Source organism: Cardiocondyla obscurior, linkage group LG01 (genome assembly GCF_019399895.1).
Source record: "Cardiocondyla obscurior isolate alpha-2009 linkage group LG01, Cobs3.1, whole genome shotgun sequence".
In the NCBI taxonomy this organism is placed as follows: domain Eukaryota; kingdom Metazoa; phylum Arthropoda; class Insecta; order Hymenoptera; family Formicidae; genus Cardiocondyla; species Cardiocondyla obscurior.
In genome coordinates, this window is record NC_091864.1 from 12,100,958 (window position 1) to 12,125,919 (window position 24,962).

General features: G+C 39.0%; 1 protein-coding gene across 2 annotated transcripts in view; it reads left to right on the top strand.

Annotated features, from left to right (window-relative positions):
* Otp (orthopedia homeobox) overlaps positions 1–24,962 on the top strand; it is a 40,953-nt gene that overhangs the window by 2,029 nt on the left and 13,962 nt on the right. Inside the window, exons 1-3 of one of the 2 annotated variants that reach the window (XM_070666506.1) lie at positions 1,700–9,520; positions 13,486–13,620; positions 14,274–14,455. In XM_070666506.1, coding sequence (XP_070522607.1) covers positions 9,475–9,520; positions 13,486–13,620; positions 14,274–14,455 — 363 coding nt within the window. In that variant the 5' untranslated portion in view covers positions 1,700–9,474. Of the gene's footprint in view, positions 1–1,699; positions 9,521–13,485; positions 13,621–14,273; positions 14,456–24,962 lie in introns of those variants that run through there. The other variant, XM_070666516.1, reaches the window with a different exon arrangement.

The following is a 24,962-nucleotide window of genomic DNA, read 5'->3' on the forward strand; positions in this document are numbered from 1 at the left end:
ACGTAGCCCGCCGAAAGCGCATTAACAGACCAGACATAAGTTTAGCAGCAGGTTCATGTTTGCCAGGGGCACACCCTGGGCTGGGGTCGGCCCATTGTTTGCCCCGAAACGCACGCAACACGGAATCATCCCTTGACGCGTGACTTACGTGCCCGTAAAGCTAAACACAACGGGGGAGCGTACACACACGCACCCACGTATGAGAGAAATACATTTTTACTGATCGTCGAATTGCGCAGAGGAACCGGATTCTCACGCGCCTTCGAATTCCACCGATGAAACTTTCAGCGGAAATTTCATTGGAGCCGGCCGATCACTGAAATCGCGTATACGATTTTTTTTTTATCCGAGGACAGTTGACTTAATGAAATTTTATTATTATATTTTAATAAAATGTTAAACAACTTTAGAAACTTAAGGATGCTCACAGCATTGTTACGTGTATCGCGCTCGAATAATCTTGAAATATTAGTAATAAAAATTCAGTGAGCTCTACGAGTCTTGCACGAAGGGTCAACCGTAGCGTTTGACGTACAGAGATGCGTTTATATCGTTGGAAAACATCAGAATGCAGAGCATTACATCGACATCGTTGGGATAGCGAAGACTTTGAAGATATGAAAGGGCGGTATAAATCTTTAGCCGGGACTTAAGTTCCGGAGTAAATCTTGCCACGTTTTAGCAGTAAGTCCAGAGCTCACTGCGAAAAAGGATCAAGCATACCGACTTGCCGGATAACGTCCTGCATAGCGTCCTCGTCGCCGTTACAGGCGGCTGCGTAGTCCACAAAAGGTGCTAAATCCACTTGCGACAAGTTTAAAATCGACTCTTCCGCCCATACTGATGTGTTTCGCTTTAATCCGCAAAAAAGAGCCGAGCCTAGCGATTTGCCGCGAGATTACCGCGAATTCCAATAATCTACTCAAAGTCCGTTTTTGTAATTTTAAATATGATATTTGCGTTATTTAGAGTTTTTTTTTCTTATTACGTTATGAATTTTTCGTAACCAAAACGTAATCTTGAACGTTTAATTAAAAATCCATAGGCTTCCTTTTATTATATATATATTTTTTTTCGTCAGGAATTAAAGCTAAGTAGATTTATATGAAGTGTTTAAGAATTTACGAGTGAGTTTTGGGATATCTCTTTCGTTGTATTATCGTGGCAAACAGTTTACGAGAAAGGTGCGTAAAAATATATACTCGGTGGGAAGTTGCGTGAGAGTTTCTGGTGGACGGGAGGGAGAGAAACTTCGGCCGGACTAGAAGAGAGAGCGGCATGATTTAGATATCGCCTTCTTGTGGTAATCAATTTCCATTAACAAAGTCTCAGCACAGTTAGAGAGAACGAGGACTGTAAGTGAGGGAATTCGAGAAGCATCGCCTGAAAACGGAATGAAAGAAAGCATGGGAATAAAAGGCAGGTCTTAAGAGACACCGTGCTGTAATGAGGTCTTGTAAATTTTTATCTTAAGAAATCATTGCCGGCAGAGAAACGGAAATTCTTTCCTTTAAATGCTCTGTCAGTTTCAGTAATTGCAAGCCGTAACAAAGCAATCGTGCAATTGCGCTACGTAAGCAGAAAAATAAAAGAAAAAAAAAAAAAAAATAAAACGAGCAAATTTTTAAAAAAATAAATAAGTAAAAAATATAATAGCTAACGACAGAACTTGATTTTATTTAATAACAATAAACAAATCTTAGATAAAGAAAATATCGGAGCATCCCGGTGCTTTCTAGATAAGTTCGTGAGCGGAGAAAATTGAAAAACTTCTCGATAAAATTGTCCCAAACCACTACGACTTGCACTAAACTTAACCACCTTGTGCTCAATACATTTCAAAAACTAATTAAACTTTGGACATACACACAAAGAGTCTCTAGCTTTCTTTTTACCGAATTCTATAAAGCGGATTAAGAAATAATGTCTTTTAAAACTAAATGTGAGATGAAAAAAAAAACCACGTATATACATATGTATAAATTATTTCGCGGAAAAAAATGACTGCCACTTAATTTGCCGCAGTAATAAATTAAGTGGCAATCATTTTTCCCGTATCTACAAAACTTAATTTAATTAATTTAACTTGCTGCGGTATCAAACTCTTGATAATTGAGCTCCTATAATACTTATCTAATTTTAAATATTTAAAGTAAAGATTTGAGTGAGTTTTTTTTTTATTTAACGTTAGAAGACAATAACAATTATCTACTGATTGTTAAAAATAAGCTGATTTACAATTCCTAACGAAAATAAATGCGGTATAAATCTATGTTGACTCCACGTCGCTTCAATCTGAGATAACTCGGATCGGATTTATGGATATCCGTAAATTTAATTTATTTTAGAAATATAACTTCTTTTTCCTCGTGCACGCGCATACAGGCAAGAGACTAACGAGAGGCGATACGAGAAAATAACATCGCTCTTACGGATGAAGAAGCGAGGTAGACGGGATAAATCGGCCGAAATTCGCGGATCGCTTCGCATCGTCGGTTCGACAATTAAGCGAAAGCCGAACGGTATCGAGTGGCAAAATATTTGCAGAAATGTGGCATCGCCGATAACGGTTGGTAACTCGTTGGCAGCCGTACTAGGAATGTGAGATATGGGTGGAACTCGATCGACATCCAAATGAAGCATGCTACAGAGTCGGCAAGTGCCTGGCTGGATATTATAGACCTGTGAACGAGGCTGAGGGGTGGTTTCGCGCTAAATTGAAACGCTCGAAGGTAACGTCTAATGAAAGCACAAGCGCGGGAGCTAATATCCACCCCACTAGAATGTAATAATTTCAGAATGGTACTTCAGAGAGAGCTGTACTTGTGCAACAAAGGTTAACCACGCGAACAGCTATTCGCGATCGCGTAGCGAGAAATCGCCGAGTCCGGCGTGGAAAAGTACCGGGGGCGCCCCAGCCAGGTGCGCGATTTATCGCGAGTTACCGAGCCGGATGATCCGCGAGCGCAGTGCGTCTCCATACCCTTTCGGAAATAAGAGCCATTGAGATCGGACCGGCAGGTGAGCTCACGCGACCGTTGATACCGGCTACGAAATCCTGAAAATGAGATCGCGAACAAAATCAATTCAAGCCTGGTTGTAAGATTCATTAAGGAGCGCGACAGACTTTATTAAAATAGTCAATTACACGTCTGTTTGAACTGCGTGTTTATTTAGCGTTTGCTACATAAGAAAATCCGCGAAGGAAATTAGTTTCTGTTTAATACGTCAAAAACAATTTTTTTTTACTTTTCCTTTATTTAACTACGTTTGATAAAAATTAAAACAGAAAGTTTATAATTTCGATTAATTGGCGTTTAATTAATTGCAACAGAAAATCGTTTTAGAAATCATTTAAGAACTTATTTCTTTCTTTCTTTTTCTTTTTTTTTTTTCTTTTTATTTTCTTAGTAATACATTGCTGTAAATATTATATAGTGTAATCGCCTGTGAGAAGTGAATATTTAACCTTTGTATTTCTATCTAAAAAAAAAAGTAATAAACGCGCTTAGCGAGCTAGTGATTATTTTATTGGATAATAATGGTATCACTTAGTCAGAAAAAATCGAGACGTTTTCATTGAATTGAGTTTCATTGGGTCGGAAGAAAAAGCGGATTATATGATGTAACTCGATGAGATTTTCAAGAAGGTACTTTTTTAAATTAAAGATGTACCTGAAACATCAAGACATATTTCTCTGCTATATATACCATATATATATATATATATATATATATATATATATATTTATCTCTTCCCCCTCCCCGTCATTTACGATTTTCTTAGACGCAAGTAATTGTCCGATGTAAAAAGGTTGCCTGAGAATCGAACTCGGCGGGCATACACCATGCACCTAACTGAAGATATAGAATCGACAGTTACCCCGCATAATTCGATTAGCGTGCAAAATTTATATCCTATCGCAAAATGTTTATTACGTTACGCGTTTAAAGTATCGGTTAATTAATTCGATCAATTGCCCGTGATAAATGCAATATATTTGACGAGGCAACACCACCTTTTTTTTTTCAGGTGACACTTTAAAGATTCGGGCATTACTATTGCATTTGCCGCCTGCGCGAAACAGCAAATATTAGTTGAAGTTATTACGGTAAAAATCAAACGGAGCTTACTCTTTTTTTTTTTTTTTTTTTTTTTTTGCATCGTAATATTTCATTGCAGTTAGCAATGAAGTTTTACGAGTATAGCTACCGGATAAACCTTGATAACTGACAGTAATCTACTCTAGACGGGTCGATAGCTACGAAAGCCCCCGGTATAAAAATAATATCGAAGAGTCCGGCGTGTGTAAGTGCATCTGTAAAATGAATTTTGTTGGAGGGCCATCTCTCTCGTAAGCGTAAACGCTTGCGCGTGCGTGCGTTGACGGGGGCGGAGGGGACGTGAGAGCATGTAGGTGCTGTAAGCACAAATTGCCACAAATTGGAGAAAATTGAATGAAGCTTACAGCTTAACGAAGGCACTAAACCCTTGCGGAACGACCTATCTCAACATGCAGCCCATTTTCGTGATAAGTGAGGAGATGTCGTGCGTTTAAAACACTTTAACCAGGACAACCCTGTGACGGCCCGGCCGTTGATATTTCTACTGCCAATATTTCCGGGAGATTTCTGCATCTGTCGCAACAATAAATTTTTTTGTTTTTCTTTTTTTTTTTTTTTTTCCAAATAGCAGAATCAATTGTTTGTTCTATTGGGACTAACTGTGTGACATTGAATGGAGAGTATATTGTATTTTTTGTATATTTTAAAAACGAAAAATACAAAAGTTACAAAGTAATACGAATGTACTAAGACCTTAACTTGTCTTGCTGCAAAATTTTCTATTATATTGTAAGTAAAAGTTAAATTACTATATCAAAATATTCGTTGCACTATTATTTATATTTAACATGTAAAAAGGTAATTTAATTCATTTTATTTTTATATTCTGTATCACAAAGTTGGAATATATGTTAATTATAAATAAAGAAATACATTACTTTGAACAAAATTATCATGCTAACTCTCGTCATTAGTTTATTCCGAGGACTCGCAGTCAATGTATTACAAAAAAAAAAAAAAGAAAAATCCGAACACTTGTTTCAAACGACAAAAGATTTTGATTTTCCGATAGAAAAAGGTCGTTATCGAGGTACTTCGCTACCGCTGAAGAACTCCCAAACGACCGGTGAGAACTGGAGGAGGGGAGAGTTCGAGACACGAAATAAAGAGAGAAGGAAAGAGGGGCAGGGGGAGAAGAAAGAGTATCCAGGCTGGGTGGAAAGGGTGGAGAGAGGAGGATGGAAGAGGGCGAGGTTGAAGGAAAAAAAGTGGAGAGAGAGAAAGAGAAATAAAAAAAAAAAAAAAAAAGAGGGAAGACGGCATGGCGGTTTGCTGCAAACAGAGGACAGTGAGTAGAGCGAGAGGCGTACGAGACGTGGAATATGTCTGGCGTATGTGGAGAAGCTTGTACACTCCCCCGGGATCGTTATGGGGGCATTCCGGCTTCTGGTATGTAATATCAGAAATTCCTGTCTACCTGTGTGTCGCCTGTTGCCCGTGCGCGATGTTCCAATTGGAGCGGGCGAAACGCGCGCCCCGCGCGATGCGAAAGTGGTATTACTTGCGTTGGCGGTAGGGCAGGACATAGGGCTGGAATCACCGGCGCTCAGAAGGATAAAATTATTCCGCGCGTTGAAAATTAGCTGCGCCGCGAGAGTCTGACAGAAGTTACCGTCGTCTGCGTGTTTGGCTCTCGAAATGAATACTTATCGGTGAAACAAATATGTAGCGCGTAATAATCGTCGCGCGTATATGTATATGTATGTATGTACGTGCAACACGAACGACGTATAATACTAAAGCATCCCCTTGCCGCTTTGATACAAAATTAATTGCAGTTTTATACGGGTTATATTAAAATAAAAAAAAATATATGTATCTTAGACAATTTATTTTTCAAAAATTTGTAAGACACGTTAATATAAAATTTTACTCGGTTTGATATTAATTATTTAATTATTTATATTAATATTTGACTTGATATGTCAGTTTCTTCCATATTTTGTAGAAATTTTGTTATTGTCAAGTATCTCTATATTATAAACGTGTACATAGATCTTTGAAGATAAACTGCAGTCTTTCGAAACGATGCATTCGGGTAATGTGTATAGAGAGGATTTTGGTTTCGTCGCGTGGTAGGGTAGTTTTAGCCAGAGGCATCGGTTGTCTGCATTCGACACATTGTCAATTTGCCGCTGCTCGTCGCGTCTGTTTAAAATCGATCGTGCCAGGGCACACATACCTGCCTACCAAATACATTTTCGGTTTACGAGTACCGTAGACGTCACTCCCGTTCCCTAACAATGCGCTAAAAAAATAGTCACTCTGTTCGATTCCTGTCCGCCGCCGGGGTGTTTCGGGCCGTATATATTAATGCACCCAATGATTTTCGAAAATACACCCATAGCGATATTTTAATTAAAGTTATTTTTATTATTTTCGTGTTGATTTTACTTGGTAAATAAATTACATATTACTCATTTGTTTCGCGAATCAAGAAAATGTTTCCTCCGACGGTCGGGTGGCAACGGGATTACAAAGTACGGAGTGAAAATTAAAATTTTACCCATCGCCGAACGATCTTGCCGGTCCGCATATCGCGATCATATTGAAAATGAGAACCACAAACGCGATATATTTGAAGTATGATGTGACTGAGAATTCCGTACGGGCGAGCAGCGCATTCCACGTGATATCTATTTCATTATAGGGGAGATTCCACAGCATTTTTGCAATTATATGCAGCGATCATCGCCACTGGTTACACAGGTTATACCGTTTCATATTGTGTTTGCGAATATTGTCGCAATATAGTCGAAATTTCTCGGGGGCGATTCTGTGATCGAATACTCGGGGCCAGCGACGTTAATTATCTTTAATCCAATTAGCTATATATTTGCATATGCCGGCTACGATGTTTTCGAGCGTTCGCCTCTGCGCTCATTAGCGTAGTGGATATGATGCGAATAAACGAGAAAGTCCGTAAAAGTGTGGATGCGCTTTGCCTGAAAAGTGTAATTAAAAAATTACATTTTAGGCATACGCTCGCAATAATTTTTTAATTACTTTTATAATTCTCCATTAATTTTCTCTATTAAAAAAAATTTCCTCGATCGTCTAGTAGCGTTACATGTGTAATTAATTACAAGTGAAAAGTATTAAAATTAAAATATCTCAAAGATTGAAGGAGAGATATTTTAATGTCCGAATGAATGAATAAGAAAACCGGTGTGCTCCATTAGCAAACGTACGTAATGTTACTAATTAAAAGATGTGAGGCATACGCGCGAAGAATATTAAATTTTATCAATTAAAACCATTGTCAATTATTTTTGAATTAATGAGAAGGCAGAGAGAGACAAGCGTGGTTACTTTATCGTGTTTATTAAATTTCTTTGACCATGCTCTTGTCTCTCCCTTCGTACAAGAAGCGACATGAGCTTTCGACCCTTATGTACGACAAAATTATTTTCTTTTATTACGATAATTTATGTTTATTTAAATAATACGAATAAATGATTCAATTAATGCGTTACAAGTGCAACATACGTTAAACAATAATTGCATCAAAATCAAACAAGTTAACAATAAACGTAATATTTGAATAAAATATTAATAGCAGGCGGTCATATAAAATGCAGCCGTTTTCGATTGTTTTCGTGTGTAACTTGGAAAGCGAAAAGAAAAAAAAAAAGAAGCGCCTGACCACTTGGAGCGAATCCCGGAGATTAATAAATCAGGAAACATTTCCCATTACAAAACTATTGCATTACGCGCATCCGGCTTACTATCGTCACAAACAGGATGGAATGTGCCGTTCATGTAGGATCGCGAGTTCGCGCGTCGTGCGGGTCAAGCAGAGCGTTAGGAGCCATCGTGACTTCCGTTCGCGGTGCACGGGGCCGGCGTGTTATAAAAAGGGGTAGCTATTGAATTAAAAGGACGTAGAGCGAATAAGGCAGGCTGCGGTGAGGAAGCGAGATCGCTGCCGGGCGAGATTCCGGCGTGGGAGCGAGAGCGGGCGCGCACGAGGGTGGAAAAGCGTAGCGTGGCGAAGAGAGGACATGAAACACCGCGACGGCGGGGGTGCGGGGGCAGGAGACGCCGAGGACGGAGATAGAGTGAAACGCCGCCGGCTTGGGAAGGGAGGAAGAAAGGCGGAGGAAATGAGAAGAAGAGGGCTCTCTCTCGTCTCCTTCGGCCGGTCGTCTGCTCGCATCTCTTTCCTCTCTCCCGCACATCACCGCGCCGGGCGTCCGCGCCGCGCTCTTGCCGGCCATAAAAATAAAATTTCAATAAATCTCCGCCGTGCGAAAACTAGTGGGGCATCCAGAGGGCGGGCTACCCTCTCATTGGAGCTGCGTTCGCAGCGGTTGCCGCCTACCACAAAGCGGAGACGGCGAAAGAGACGGCAACCTGGATAGAGTTTACCTCGGGATATGGGCAACCCTCCATGGCTACCAACCATTGCGACCCGGCGACGGAAAATCCGACCACGGGGTGCCTCTGGATCCGAGATTCCTTACCGTTTCCTATGCCTGTCACCGCCGGCCGCCTTACTCCTTTTTATTCTAGCTCTGCCAGTGACTCGGTCTATACCGCCACCCCCGTCTCCTATTCGAGCCCGCGCTTATCTCACCCTACCGATTGCTGACCGCGTGGTAACACTTAATTTTCGTACTGCAACCGATGTAATTGCAATAATTTTTAACATACTTGAATACATCTAAAAACATTTCAAAGTAGGTAAGGATAATACGATAAAGGAAGTCTCTTCAGCCTGCTTGAAAAACTACGATAGCATTCAGAAGTCTGTCTTATCATAATCATTTAATTAATTTCTTTTTTTTAAGACAACGATGACGTTCTTTTCAGTTCGAAATAATGAGATTTCAATAATTAACATTTTGGTTCCCTTAATAATAAATAAAAGCTCAATCGTCGAAGGTGAGATTCTAAATAAAGGTACTATCGCGGCTAGCTACCTTCCTGAAACCTGGTGTTGGATCTGAAGGATAGGAACGATTTAATATCACGCCCACCAGTGGAGAACCTGGGGTAGTAGGGATCTGCGAGCCGATAGCGGAAGCGAGAGATCAACGGTGCACGCTTTGATGTGAACGGGACGACGATATTCCCGCCAAGTCGACTCGAGTGGGGGAGTTCGGATATGGCAGTCGGCCAGTTCGCTGTTTGCCTTCCTGAGGCACGGGCCGGTCCTCAGGCTCGTCTGTACACCCAAATACTCATCCAGGAAAGCCCCGTGCGTCGCGCTGCCGCACGCAGGATATTATTTTTTTTTTTTCCCGTCCGCGGTTCCTCGAGAGTTGAGGGTGAGGTGCTCGCGGTGTCGCGCGGATTTCCGCTTCCGCGTCCTGTATCGGAGCTACGCTCCCGGGGTTGAGCGGCATGCTCAACAATATCACCGCCGGCGGTTCCGTACACGGTATCTCCGGTAAGTACCGCTCACACTTGAATCTCACATCCGGTTGTGCATCGAGAAAGTTGTGAAACTGTTAGCCGTCACGTAAATATAAAATACTATTCGCCCGCCGTACGCCGGTTAAAATAGCCCCGCTCTGTGGTAGGATTAAGCAGCTCTTTTCGAAAATGAATCCTGAAGCTGGCCGAGGTTTTCCCCGGGTACCCTTCGCCTCGCATATCGAATCGGAACTTTCTAAATCTAACGTCTGGTAATTTATTCGGTCAATTTTTTAAACGTAAATTAAAATTAAGCTTATTAAATGTTAGTTAAGTTCATCGTATCGATCGTTACAATTATATTTTTAGCACTGTAAAAGCTAATCGCGTTTTGGTTACCTGATACATCACCGGCGCGTACAGTGTCTAATAAGTAAAATATCATTATTTTATTCAGTCGTGTGCTGCAAATAGATTTAAATTCTCAAGCGCGAAACGTAACTCGTAGGCCAGAGTTCTTCGGAAGCCATTGACGTTTCGCCGACGGTACCACGCGCATCGGCTTCCGATTTACAATCCAGTGTTCGGTATATTGAACGAAAAAAATTTTCAGCCGACGTGAAAGAAAGACAACGTGAAAAAAAAAAGTGGCAATCTGAATCAAGTCTCTCAGGATTAAGTGTCACTTGCAGATTTCATCAATTTTAATAACGGCAACTGATTTCATCTAACAGCGGTAACAGCGGTACCGAAATAATTAAAAGTAAAAGTAAACTGATTGAGATTAATAAATGTTTCAAATTTCAGTAAAAGTTGGTAAAAAAAAGAAAGAAATATTAAACTAAAGATATTTTATTTCTAACACAACGAGTACTAATTTGTAGCGATTATTATTATTTTTTTTTTACTTTATAGCTACGTTGATTATGGAATTGTAAAATTATGAAACTTAACGTTATGGAATTGCATTATTGGAAAGTACCACACGTCACTTTTAAGAATCTGATTTTTGTGCGGGAACACAATGAGAGAAGGATAGAGATAATGCGGTATGATGAATTAAACTTTGATACTTGAGCATTTCTCTCTCAGATTTCAAGCGCGCTACAAGTACCTTTATAGCATCAGGTGTCCCATAAGAAAGTGTGTTTCTTCGGTAGCTTTTATAGTGCGTTAGCTTATTTTAAGCTTGGCGTGTCAGTTTTATGTACACGAAATGCGGCATTATCGCGCCGGTCTATTACAATTAAAAATCACAATTGAAAGTGATACCGTTAATTAATCAGACATTATTGCGAGTACTATGAGAGTATTTCTAGTCTAATTGCGTGCTGTTAGTATTTGTATTAATAAAGAACTTACTAGCTCGGAAAGAAATATCGAGCGCTAAATGATCTTTATTTAAATAGATTCAGTTATAAATTTAGTTTTATTTAATTTTAAACCCTCTTAAATCTTTTACGTACATTATTATAGATCGCGCACCTCCGTTTGAGTTAATTACATGCCGTTTACGGAATTTATAACAAAAATATCTAAAAGATGATACTTGCAACGTTTTAAAACATGTAGAAGGTGGGTTTTAAATATCAACTGCATTGATAGTAAATACTTGGGAATTGGTAAGGATACCTAGCGCTAGTTAATGAAAATTTCGGTTTTTATTTATATTGAAATGTAATTAGACACGCTGATAAAAAAGAAACTTATGTTATGGATGGATTTTTCAAATCAATTTGACTTTCATCGCCCGTCGGTTGATGTAAGGTATAGTGCTTACCCGCCTAATTCAATAAGTAATTTTGCAATTACAGTTTGCACTTGACGTACAATTATTTTTTTATTAAAAAGATATTTTTTTAGTACTTATTTCTGTTTAGTATTCGCGTGATAAAATTATATACAATACTAATATGATTTTCTTTGATTGTCATATGATTATAAATTACATTTATTTATGCACAAAACAATTTTTTTATTTTTAATATTACTAAATGAAAAATTGGTATGCGCGGCATAGAAAATAGCAATTCAAAGTACGGAATTTTTCACGAAAGAATAACGAAACATGCTCGGTAACACGTGACGTTGCACGTCTTCGATCTTCTCCATCTCAAGAAAGCCGCTTCTCGAGTTTGATGATCTTAATTACCTCAACACTGATTACATTACGCGAGAAGTTGAGGAACGGTTTAGAGAGTTAGAATGTTGCAGGTGGCGAGAACTGAGTAAAGCGGTACACGTTAACCGGATTAAAAGAAAGCTAAAGCTCCATTTTTTTTTTTTACGCGTTAAACGCTAAACGTTGATTTTGTCCCGTCATATTTGTTCTATCACAATGGAATTTACATACATTGTGCCTCGTTTAACTTCTGATTGCCAAATGGATTAAGCACCGACGACGTATGAATGGGCGAAAGATTTCCTTTGGAAATTATCAATTTTTATCGAGGTCTCTGTTTTATTTGAATAATCATAATTGGTAGCGCGCCGTTCGCAGTGATTATACTTGAGTTTAGGCGGACGTGATAGACGTCAGGCCGCCGGCGACGGCTTGTTACTCGCAAATTGCACTTATCTGTCCTCCGTCAAATAAGATCAAACGTATACTTACTAACGGCCGACCGACTCGCAGCCGCACCGATACGTCTTCAATTACCACTCTTCAATTTATTAAAAAATGAGATTCGACCCGACAATCGGCACCGCTGCGCGTATCTCGTCGGACTTAAAGTGTGTCCGTTAAAATTTTTTATGATATACGTTAATTGCATTTGGTGCATCGGCCGTCCACTGAGACAAGGCATAGCTCGCGAGCTTGACACACGAATAAATACGTCCGTCACGACATTTCCGGATAGTAATGTGATTTATGACTTTATTATTCAGACGTTTCAAGCGCGGGCGGCTGTCAATCACGGGGTTTTCAAATGTCGATAAACGCACGGCCAAACGTTATAAAAATTTCGTTCTTTTTTTTTTTTTTTTTCCACAACCGCTTCACGCATCCTGAATTACGCGATACTCCATGAGCAAAAAAAAAAAAAAAAGTACACATGTACAACGAATGCCTAGCCGCATCCCACGCGATCCTTTAGCGATTAGCGTTTTAATTTGATTACAATTTTCGATAATCTGCTCAATTAATATGGGATTAAATGATCATTCTCAATCTTTAATAAGAGGGAAAGTATTTCGAAGTGATGTCGGTAATATAAGGATAATTAAGCGAAATAAGTATTAGAAAAGAAATTAATTTTTTATATTAGAAGATGCAGTGTTATATTTTGTGATTCGCGTGACTCTCTGCCCAAAAATGTATTTCAAACAAAGCTAATTAAATATTCCTTTAATTTTTCGCGCTACTCTATCGCGCTCATTCCATTGTCACTCTTCGCGGGTGGAAATTTTTAACGAGAACTTTTTTTTCCTCCTCGGTGACGCAGTAGATGCGTCTCCGGTCATACCTAACTAAACTAGTTTACCTCATTACATAAGCATCTTTGACAATGCACAACGACGTGCGATACCCGCGATCTGACACACGGTGTCATGTGGGCGTACTGATCCGAGATGGACATCCTCCGCAACACAATGACATATTCACGTATGCACGTGACGTACGCGGTGCACACACGGGAACGAGGCTTACATGTGCACGTACGTGTGTGCACACGTCGGTTCGCGGGACGAGTGTGGTGTTATCCGGGACGTGTGTTTGCGCGTCTAGAAGTCCCGGAGTATACGGTGACGATTCTCGCACCTCCTCGCTAAGTGGTCCGTACACCCCTCGGTCAGCTTCTGCTCCTATACAAATTTAAACTACGTAGAGCGGGCGCGTGGGGCGGGCGAGCGAGAGGCATGTGCGGGGCACGAGGAAGCCCCAGCGAAAAGAAAAAAGATGGGAGAAAACTGAAGCGGCACGTCTTCTTTTTTTTTTTTCTCTTTTCCTCTCTCCCCCCTCTGCTTCTTACCTACCTCATCGCTGCACGCACGTAGGAACGAAGGATGCGCAAGATCTGAAGCGGTACGAGAAGGAGCACGGCGTGCTGGGTGTGAATCTGGGCTCCAGTCTGTCCGCGGGTGGTGGCCTCACGCTTCATCAGGAATTGATCATGACTATGCCCGGCACAGGTACGTGAAGCCCGCCGTCGCGTTCCCTTCGGAAACAGCTCGGGGTATCACTCGAGATACGGCCAACGATTAATCGTTAGAAATCAGAATTTTAACTTTCGAAAATATGACAGTAGAAGTACATTTAATATACATATAATTATCGCAATGAACGAAATGTTGAGCAACGAAAATTCGAATCGCTCCACTTTGTCCGCGTGTATTTTATTTATAGATTTTAAGATAACGCTGCAGAATTGCATAAATAATTCGTTGCCGAGCCAGATTTTAGTCTGTTCGTTAAATAACCTGGATGACGATGGTAAATGGAAAGATGAATCGTGTCAATTTTCCACGAATGCCATACGCGAACAACTGTAATGAGCGTATGAGATATTCTTAGAACGAATTTGCGCGATGTTTTCGTTATGAACTAGAAGGCGAAATCATTTTGCTGAATGTAATAGCGCACTTTTCTATTATTCAGAAGAAGAGTTTAACTAATAAGTTGAAAGAAATACGGCATGAATATCCGTTATTTATCAGTTTATATTTTAATTTTTATTACCAAAAATTAATAATATGTTCTGGAAAAAAGAAAAATAATAAAAGTAATATCAGGGACGATTTAATACTGTATGCTTGTGTCATCTGACCATAGGTTTATATTTTAGGTAACGCGGCTGGGATCGGGCAAGGCGATGACAAACCTGCGAAGCAAAAGCGACATCGGACGCGTTTCACACCAGCCCAGCTCAACGAGCTAGAAAGGTGTTTCGGCAAAACTCACTACCCGGACATCTTCCTGAGGGAGGAAATAGCACTAAGGATCGGTCTCACGGAGAGTCGTGTTCAGGTAGGTGCGGTCAAAATATATACGCGTCGCTGTTGGCATAAAATCATTAATTTCGACACGCGCTGGAGAACTTATCGCGTGACTTCGCGTTTACCGTTGCGTCGGAATTACATAGAGCTTTTATGCTAAGATAGCTACAATTCGCCATTCGGACATTTATTTAAATCAATTACGGTGTAAAGGAAGATGTAATTAAACCCCCGTTTTTTTTTCTTACGATTTAACCCGTCGGAGAAATTAATTATTCCTTTCCCAGAAAGTCCGGTTCAATTTTTCGTGTTATACATATATGCTTTCTGTAATGGCCGATTTATTTGTATAAGTGTTCCAATTATTGTGGTGATTTATTATCGTTATAAATCTGATTATATATAAATATAAAGCAAATTTCTGACACGATGCTTGAATAAAAAATAATACACTGGGGAACAAACATCATAAGAGAAATTTTTTTGTATAAAAAATTATTAAGCGACGTTGGAGTGATATAAGGTAGCATAAATTATCGTACGGCGACCTCGCGGTTATCCTCAGAAACGTAACCCAGACTGAACCGGAATTCCGGCAGAATCAATTGTGCCGGCCTACCGTGGCTTTTTGGATTAAAGTGAAACTTGGAGCAGCAGCTAAGCCCTCGCCCTGCGGGGTTCCGAATTTTCGTGGGTTCCACTTGGTTGCGAGGCGACCGCGAAACTTTGCGGAACCTCGCAAGTCCCTACGACATCAGGAATTTCGGGATCAAAGATCCAGAAATCTCAATCGCGGTTAATACAAGAGCTCTGCTCCGTATCGATCTTACAAAGGCTATCATATCAGTTTATTAAAATCTTTTTAACACGACGATATATTAAAAAAATGGATTTATCACGAATGAAGATAATAATAGTTTAAATTTGTTATCGTCGGTATACTACTTAGGAAAAAAAAATTTTACTTTACTCGTGGAACCAAACTTTTAACTCTTTCTTTTTTTAAATAAAAAATTTTTAAGAAGTAATTTAAAAGACAGGTAGTTATATCGTATTAATACGATAAGATGTAATGAATCAAAAATATCGTACATTAACGACGGACATTAAAAATAGATGCGTCAACAATAGACGTCGAATCAAATTAAAAAAGACATAGTAAATCGAGGCATCTTTCGTATTATATTTTAACGAGTATAATGTGTTTTTGACAGCAAAAATATACTCATGATTTCCGCGGTTTGTCTAAAAATGGAACTGACGGAAATCTCAGAATTTATGAACCAAAAAGGCTTGACTTTTACTGCGTTATTCATTTAAGAGTTTATCGACCTTTCTCATTATCGACCTGTTTCATTATTGAGTGCATTATTAGCACATATTTTATCAAAGATCCAAAAAAATCAATTAATTAACAATGTGTTAAAAATAAACAGTTTCACTTTTTGATGAAACGCAAAATAGTAGTAAGTGATTACTACAAGTAATGTAAATTAATAAAAAAGATTATTAACTGATTTATTGCAATATACTTGCAATTGGTATTAATATTATTTCACTCAATTTGAAAAACAGAAGATGATTATTATACACATATTGCACCAAAAACTGATTTTAAAAACAGAATAGTCTTAAAAAAAAATTTTTTCGTTATTTATATTTTTAATAATATATAATAATTTTTTACTTTTACCTTTAATCTGTACATCTTAATGGTAATTTCGTGCATTACGTTATTTTAAAAGCAGTCGTAAAAGCTCGCTAAAAATTGTCTTTCTGATCGAATTTGACCAATGCAAAAGGATGATTTTCCCTGCGGGCTATCAGCTGACAGAACTTTTTTAAGTCTCCGGGGCACGTCTAGAAAAACGGAGTTAATAGAAATTCATGAAAATTTTATTCGCAACTTGGAGGCGTCAGTCAAGCCGAGCGTAGTGCTGCATATCAAGCAGCTACCCTCCATCCCTTTCGCGTGCGCGTATATAAATTCGCATATACGAATCCGCACATAACGTGCGAATCCCGTATTTGTAAGTTGTGTAATTAAATAATTGTCTGCGCGGAGAGAATATAGTTACCTAGATACCGTTGATGAAAAATTTTTAATCAAAATAACCTCATGCGATAAAAAAGAAAGCTTTTAAATCCCGATCAGAGTACTTTAGGATTCGCGTAGATTCGTAAATTTTAATTCATCGCTTATCACTTTGCTAGTTCCATTTCGAAATCAATTTTTCGATATTCCGACACTTATTCCACGTCATGTATTTTTAAAAGTAATTTTTTTTTTTTATTTCCGCGTCGTTTTATTGTAACGCCTGTCTTGATTTCTGATATTTATGGCGCGACACATTGACCGCCGGGCGTCTCCTAGCATCTTAATGAGTTACTCGGTTTCAAAGTCATCCGGAGTGACTTCGGTGACTTATTCGCCTTTTGATTTCGTAGTTGCGTTGTGTTCGTTTCGATGAAGTGGGGAAAATGTCGAACGGGTAAAAATAAAAAGGACAGATAAAAGAAGAAAGAGAGAAAAGAAAAAGAAGACCGGGAGGGAAAACGGATCAGGATTCGTGGGTCTGTCGGGCGGCAGGCTGCCTAATTGAAAGAGGTTTTCTGTGGGCGAGGGTAGACATCAGCGTGAACGAAGCGTTTCCAAGGAAACCCGGTGGTGGGTACTCGTGTGGAGAGGGCCTTCGGCACCAATGGGGCTGCGAGGGAAAGGCGCCGGCGCTCAGCATCGCTATACTATCGAGCGTCGCTATCAAAGGTTTCTTGACTTGCCATGGCGGATCCATCGCGTGTTTTAAGGACGGCCGAGTAATCTCTTTTGATTTTTTTTTTTTCGCTCCCGTCAATCATTATCCGCGGTTACGCGTCAATCATTCGCGATAATGAACTTGAATATACGATGGATCCCAATTGCGGATGTGCCGCGGGAACCTCCGTCGTGCGTTTTCGTAGCTCAAAGATATCAAAAACGTTAACTACGCGGTTACTCCTGATTACGAAAACCTGATTACATTTAGAAATCCCGAAAATATAAGCACGCCGTATAAATCATTTAGAAAGCAAAAAAAAATTAAACTGCTTTTTGGGATACGTCCATTAATTCTGACGTCCAATAATGGGGGAGTGTTTTAAAATAATTTATACTGCTTGTGAGAAATCAAATTTAAAGGTAGAGACTAAGAGAAATCTGTTCGTTTTTATAATTCACAGTTTTACAATTCATATTGCATGCGGTATAAATTATGGCACTCCGCATCATTGATACAGTAAGCGTAATAGCTCTGTTGTATAATCGTTGCATTAATGGGTAGAAAATTACTCGCCACAAGTACGTTGTACATAATAACGCGAGGCAGGTCATTCCCTCTTCATTCCTTCGATAATAGCAATAGTTAATGGAAGAATTACTCAGCCCGGTCATTAATACTTCTTAAAAAAAATTTTATCAAAATAACTTTGCTAAATAAAGTTTTAAGTCAAGTTTTAAATAAATATATTTACCTTTAAAAATAAGAAAAAAATTAAAATGTTAGCTAATTAATATTTTGTTTTATTTTTAAGAAAAATGAGAACGCGTGAATTCTACACAGATATGCTTTTATTAATTTTTCAACGAAAAGAAAACTATTTGTCGTTACAATTCATTGCATTCGAAATTCGATCGATACTTCGTGCGATAGAGGTATTTCGATGCAATCGGCACACACACACGTGCACACATAAACGCGTACCGTCGGCAGAGCGAATGGTCGCATGGAGAGATTAATCAGTCACCATTTTTCCGATCGAGCACAATGCGGCGGAACAATGGGAAGCATCCCTGATTAGCAACAAAATACTTGGAATAGCGTAATGAAATATTACGGTTCATCGATTTGTAATTTATTATCGCTCGAAGAGAGGCGTAATTGCTGCTCCATCTCTAATTCTCGTTAATGAACAACTATTAAATTGCACGGGTAACGCATCGTGAGAACTGCTGTACAAACAACAATTACTTCGAAGTGGCATTATGCAGCTATTCGAAATTATGTGTAACATTTAATTAACGTCTTAATGCGATTATTGTTGCGTTGCGAACTCGTTAGCGCGACGATACGTATTGTCCTAAGATGCGTATCGGAGATACGCGCATTCCCCGTTATGGGCTATCAGATTTTGATGTGTGCGTGCACGGAATACAGCGGATTACCGGTTCGCGCGTTCGCCCGAAATAAAATAATTAAGAGCCACCGACTTTATCGCTGAAAAATGCACGGGCTTTCGGTGAGTGTTCGCTCCGCTTAATTAGCCGTAATGGACATAATGAATTTTACATTAGATTGAGTTTTATCATTTTCGAATAAAAAAAAAAAAGAAAAAAAAAAGGGTCACTCACGTACTCTCGTGCGGTTAGGCTTGATCTCGCGGTGTCGCTAAGCTTAACGAACCCCCGGTTGCATCGAATCAGTCGTTCGGCTGTTGCATTCTGCGTAAGCGCGACGACTACCTTTCCTAAACTCGAAATAGTGACTCGTCGAAACGTTATTTTAACATTTCATAATTCATGTCTTGCGATAAAATATTCGAGTTTTCGTCGCGTAAATGAGAGCTTTTAACTCGCGACTTAGTTCCCGTGGTAGATTTTTAGTGTTCCCTCTCTCATTCGAGCAGTAATATTTATATCATTCTTCAATGAAAGCGTCGCGATGGTTATGTATTATAAATTTCACAGCGCAACGGTGGTTGCGCGAAATAATGCGAAATCGCTGCGGGCCACTTACGGCGAAAATTCACGATTGACGCCCGGGGTCAACGGCTTTTTTTTCATACAATGTGCACGCTTTTAGAATGCGCGCGCGGGGTTACTCCTTACCGTCAATCATACCGAATATTAATTCGCCGCATTCGATGGTTCAAATAAAGTTCAATCATTCGAGAGACCGCGCGCGCGAGCGAGAGGAAAAGAGAGTTTGAGACAAAAGCTTTTTTTTTCAGCTGGACGTTTATTACTAAGCCGACAGTTTATTTCGGGCGGCATATCGGCACTTTACGGTTTTAATTACGCGTATTTTAATCCGCCCAGGAGACATTTTCTGTTTCGAGAGAGAGAGAGAGAGCCGCACTGGATAGAACGAGCTTTATTAGACTGCACACGGCCGATTTAAATTTAATCATAATGAAGAGGCGATTAAAATTGCAATCGTCCACGGAATAGAACCCATAGCGCCGGGCAGTTAACGTCTGCTAACAGGCATTTAACTTAACTGCCTCAGGTAACTGCCCGTTTCTAGGCTGAAGGGTCCTTTCGATTGCCACTGCCGGAAATTTTATGGGGCACGACCTTTCGTCGATGAGCGCAAACTTTCGAGGTCGCAAAAAAAAAAAAGGGGGCAACTTGTTTTCGCACGTAATCGTTTTGTGGATTATCGCTGTTCAACGCGCATATCGTACCGTCAGTCTGGCTTTCTTCGATGGTTTCAACCCCGGAATCGCGGCGTAAAATCATTATTGCGGAAATAGCCGAGCGACTCTCGAAAACATTTTTTCGATAATGCCGCTTTATTTGTAAAAATGGAAATTAGATGAAATGAAAATATTTCCGCGGGATACGGCCGCGAGGATTCTACAGCAGGGCAAGTTGAAATATCACCTATTTCGCGTGCATTTTTACGATATTTATCACATTATCAGCGTAATTAAAAAGTGATGCTGTAATATAAGAGCAACGTGAATTCTGCACGCGTTCCTATTAGACTGTAATTAAGAGACGAATTATTAATAAGATAATAATTAATTTTGCATGAAGTATATCGGATTGTAATTAAGAAATGCATCGGTAACGAGTGCGCGATAATTGCACGAGAGTCTTAATTTTCTTCGGAAAAATCGCGAGACTTTTCTCGCTTTGATATGTCGCAAGTTGCAGAAGTCACATATGCCACGAGAGAGAGAGACAGTGGCTCGTCTACGATAGCGGGTGCCGTAGTATTGCTTTCAAAGCATCCCTCGGGAACCGGATGAATGGCGATGTCATTCGGCCGTCCTTTGGGATAAGCAAGTGACTGCAGCGAGGATAGATGTAGTTCGTTATTGTCTTGCTCCGAGAAATGGGGAAATGGTTTCGTAGTTCGCTGTAGCGGAGAACTTATCTCGGCTTTTTCTAATTTAAGAGTGACGTATCCATATTCGTGAGCCTCACGATTAAAATTAATATTAATTCACCAATTACTATTATATAACCGCGATGAGCCGTGATTTATTTATAATTACAAACAAGTTAACGCGATTTCGTCCGTCGCTTAAATGTTATACGATTCAAAAGCGGAGGCTTCAATGAGCCGAATATCTTCGGAGCTCGACAGCTCGATTGGAAAAGCGCTCCTTTGGAATTGCTAATTATTTATCAGGACGGGCCGTCCTTGTCATATCGCACGTCACCATCGATAAGCTTTTATGAACGAGAAATTACGCGCCGGAAAATATCCAATTCGAGTAATATCATCTCGCGGAGAGTCGATAATTTCGCTGGCCGACTGTGCGCAAAAGGAAGCGAGAGTCCGAGGACGTTTATTGCAAAATCAATACCGTTAACGTGGAGTTACGGTATCGCGCGTGCGGTATCAAAAGTCGAATATGATCGAGATACGATATTGAGTTGTAAAATTTCCGCGCGATAAACTATCACCGGTTACATTTGCGGACGGATATATATATATATATATATATATATATATATACATATATATACACATATTCGTACGCGCCCAGACATGTGTACATGGCAATCGAGTGTTTTACGACGATGTATCAAACATTTGTGCGTCAAGTTACTATGCCGCGAATCACTCTCGATCATGAACGAGCATCGCGCTAAATCATTGTCACATTGCCGCGCGGCTAGATATCTTTTCCTAGTCTCTTTTTAATTTTCTTGCCATAGATATTGTAATATAATAGATTATGTCAATTAAAAATCTGTCAATCAATACAATATGTGTACATACGTATGTATATACGTATGTATATTTCAAAGCAAAGTTGTATAAAATACGCGAATTAAAATGTAAACGATTTCGTTTCAAATTCGCTTTTTCGTTAGCGTCGTCGAATTTTAAAACAATTAATGAGCCGTTCGCGAAATTTCCTTGTATCGGTAAACCGATTCCGCTCTTCTTTGCGTTAAACGGAACTTCGGCGAGCGAATGAAAAACGCGTAAAACGCGTGCGCGAATCTCGCTTCGCCATCGCCGCTTCTGCGTCGAGCCGCGAAGATCCAACGCCTCTGCTATGCAGCGGTCTATGCATTTTAAGGGAGGGGTGATTTTTAATGCCGTATAAATATGCATAGGCCGCGATATTAGCTCTTACGTGTCGCCGCCCGAAAAATATCGTGTGTAGGGTACGGCACGGACCGCGTTACACGCATACGGATTGCGGGCGTGTGTAACAAGGCCGGGGAGAAAAGCATCCCCGTGTAGACGTGCCGAGGTAACAGGGCCGCGGAAGGGCATTAGGGTTCTCGATGGATAAATTGTGTCGCTGCGATGACCCCGAGGGAGCATCATCTAACGCCCATTTTGTTATGACGTCTGCAGCACTGAATAATTTCGAAGCAGCAAAAATCCATAAGCCCACTCGATTAATCGCACCGGGAATTAAACACGCATGGCGTACTTCACTTAAGTTACACAAAGAAATTTACAAGCGTTAAATAACGTTTAGTAACCCGTATAACGTAATATTATTATAGAAGAGTTATAATGCGTAAATAATTTGCAATATTCAGCGTAAAATGAAAATTGAATCGCAGGCGTACGAGGTAGTTTAGGCAAAGTCGATATTAAGGTCATATATTTTTACACGCACGTTATTGTAATCGTTTCTTATTTTTAGTCGGGGCAGTGTAAAAAAAAAAAATATGTAAAATTTAATATTCGATTTAATATTTTCCTCAACGAAAAAGAGAAAAGGATATATACCCCTAAGGATACAATCCCGGAGAATGATTGATATGCTGCTTTTTTGTAAATGCACGGGCGCCGTATAGACTTTTGCGAGCGAGTTTATCCCAACAAGTAAATCCAGTTCCACGAGCAATTCGAGCTAATTTGACGACAGGTATCGTAAGCCAGCGATATTGCGGCCGTGAAATAATAATAAAGTATAAATGGATCAAGTTTATGGCCGCGAGGTGCATGTGAGAGCACCGAGTATGCATTTTATCGTCGTGTTTCGCGTCAAACCCTTTATGAGATTATGTGCTCTAGAGGAAACTGCCTGCGTTTCTCTTCTTGCTGGAATAACTTTTCCGAGTCTTCTATTAAAGTTGCGTCAATCATTTCGATTGCATTTATGCTAATTAAATAGCTATAACGTTCTCTTAAAAAATATAAAACGTATCTAGAATATAAAACTAACATTTTCTTTTAGTGTATAATATTAACTAAAAAGAAAAAAAATATATGTACTATATAAATATATAAAAAATTAATTTTCTCAATAATTAACAAAATATGCGAGCTGTAATCATATTGTTGCGACGGTTACGTGTTACATAAGAGATGGGTGACATATCACAATGATGCATCAAAGTGACTGATTTTTAATTTTACGTTAAGAGTCAGGCGATTCTCTAATAACATAGCAAAAATCTCTCTCCTGATGGTATAATACGTATAGTATAACGCAACATGAAACAGTGGGCGGTCCGGATAATGCGTCTTGCCACCCTCAGACTGTCTCCCGACTACCGTCATCAATCAGGGTCACATCCCGCAAACGCAACTTATGCAGTATTTATTTTCATTAAATTTATCACCACCTGGTCCGGAGCGTGCACTCTTTTGTTAATCCACGAGAGCGCGTTAGTTACAAAAATATTTCTTGCCGTTATAAATAATGGGAAGAAGTGTAAAGGTTGAATTTAAGTGTATCGACGCTTTTATCGATACATATATTCGCAAAGATGATATTTAAAAGTTTGGAAATTTTAACAGAATACATTTTTAATATTAGCAGTAATGGAAATGGGTCACGCGTATATTAATTTTTATTTAAAAAGGCTACATCTAAATATATGTTAATTTTTCGTCTATAACATTTTCTATCAAACTTCCTATTACGTCTTTTCATTTATTTATATGTATGTATAAAAATACTTGATTACTATAATGATTGTGATCAATCGTGCTTTTTGAAAAAAAGATCACGAGATATCATTTAACAATTAAAGTTAGTTGATTGAGCGTAATAAATACACGATTTTATTGAGGATTGTTAGCTTCTTGTACTATCGCAAAATATTAATCCCGTAAATCGGCTATTTGAGACAGTGAATCAAAATTTCATCGCGGAAAGCTTTTCCTATCCCGAGCGGAATCACGAAAGAGAAACGTTATCTCGTTTCGTGGCGATTCGAGGCGTTTTTCCGCGAAGTGAGTCGGACTATTCTTCAATGGCGTGCTGAAAGCTACTCCTATATATCTTGTGGCCTCGGGCAGATCCCGCCGCTTGCCTTGATGGCAAGCTCAATTTATATCAACGCCTGCTGAAACCCCCTTTACGAGGTCTCGCCACCCTTTCTCCACCCCCTAAACCTCACCCTAACCTCAAACCATCCTTGCCTGGCCAATGCTCGCTTCTTGCCACCTTTTCTTGCTTCCCCTTGAAGAGGGCTCCTCCGGTGTTAAACTAAGCCATTCGCGATCGACGGAAAGAAATAGAAAGAAAAGGTCTCTTCTTGAAAATCGCGATCCTTACTGTCTTCTATGATCCTTCGTTGTTGTTGAAACACTTTTTGAAAGTATGATACTTTGATTTGATCAAATTGAACTGATTTCAATTAAAATATAAATTTAAAAAACTTTGAAATTTTTGTCGTTAAATAAAATAAAGATTAAAAAAAAATATTAAAGTTTGATTTATAATTATAGTGGAATTATTATTTGAAAGATAAATATAAATTGCTTTACTATTTATTTAAAATTAATTTAATTTAAAATAGAATTACAATCTTGATAAATGAAATTAAAAAGATTGTTAACTAAACAAAGAATAATTATTTAAAATTCACTAATAGAAAACTTGACAACTCTTTTTTTTTCTAATTTTGAAACTCTGGCAGCATACATGATTTGATAATGCATTGTCATTAATGGAATATTGATCATGTATACATTGTATACTACTATCACGTTACAAATGCATTTAACGATGGGCAATATTTCATTTATGAAATAAAATTACTTTATTCTCTGAAATTAATGATCAACGAATTATAAATGTAAATAGTCTGTCATGTAAATTTTCCGTAAGCCTCTTATGCAAAAATATTGACAGATAAATTTATGGCAAGTTTTTATCGCACAGGAAGAATGTTAAATAGTACTGAATCTAAATAATAAGCGCATCAGATTTTCATTAGACACATATTTATGATAAACGTTAAAGTATTATATTATTAAATAAATTTTATAATATATAATGCATAATAACATAAAGCAAACATAATCCACAAATTTTTTTTTCTGTTCGTAAATTATGCAATC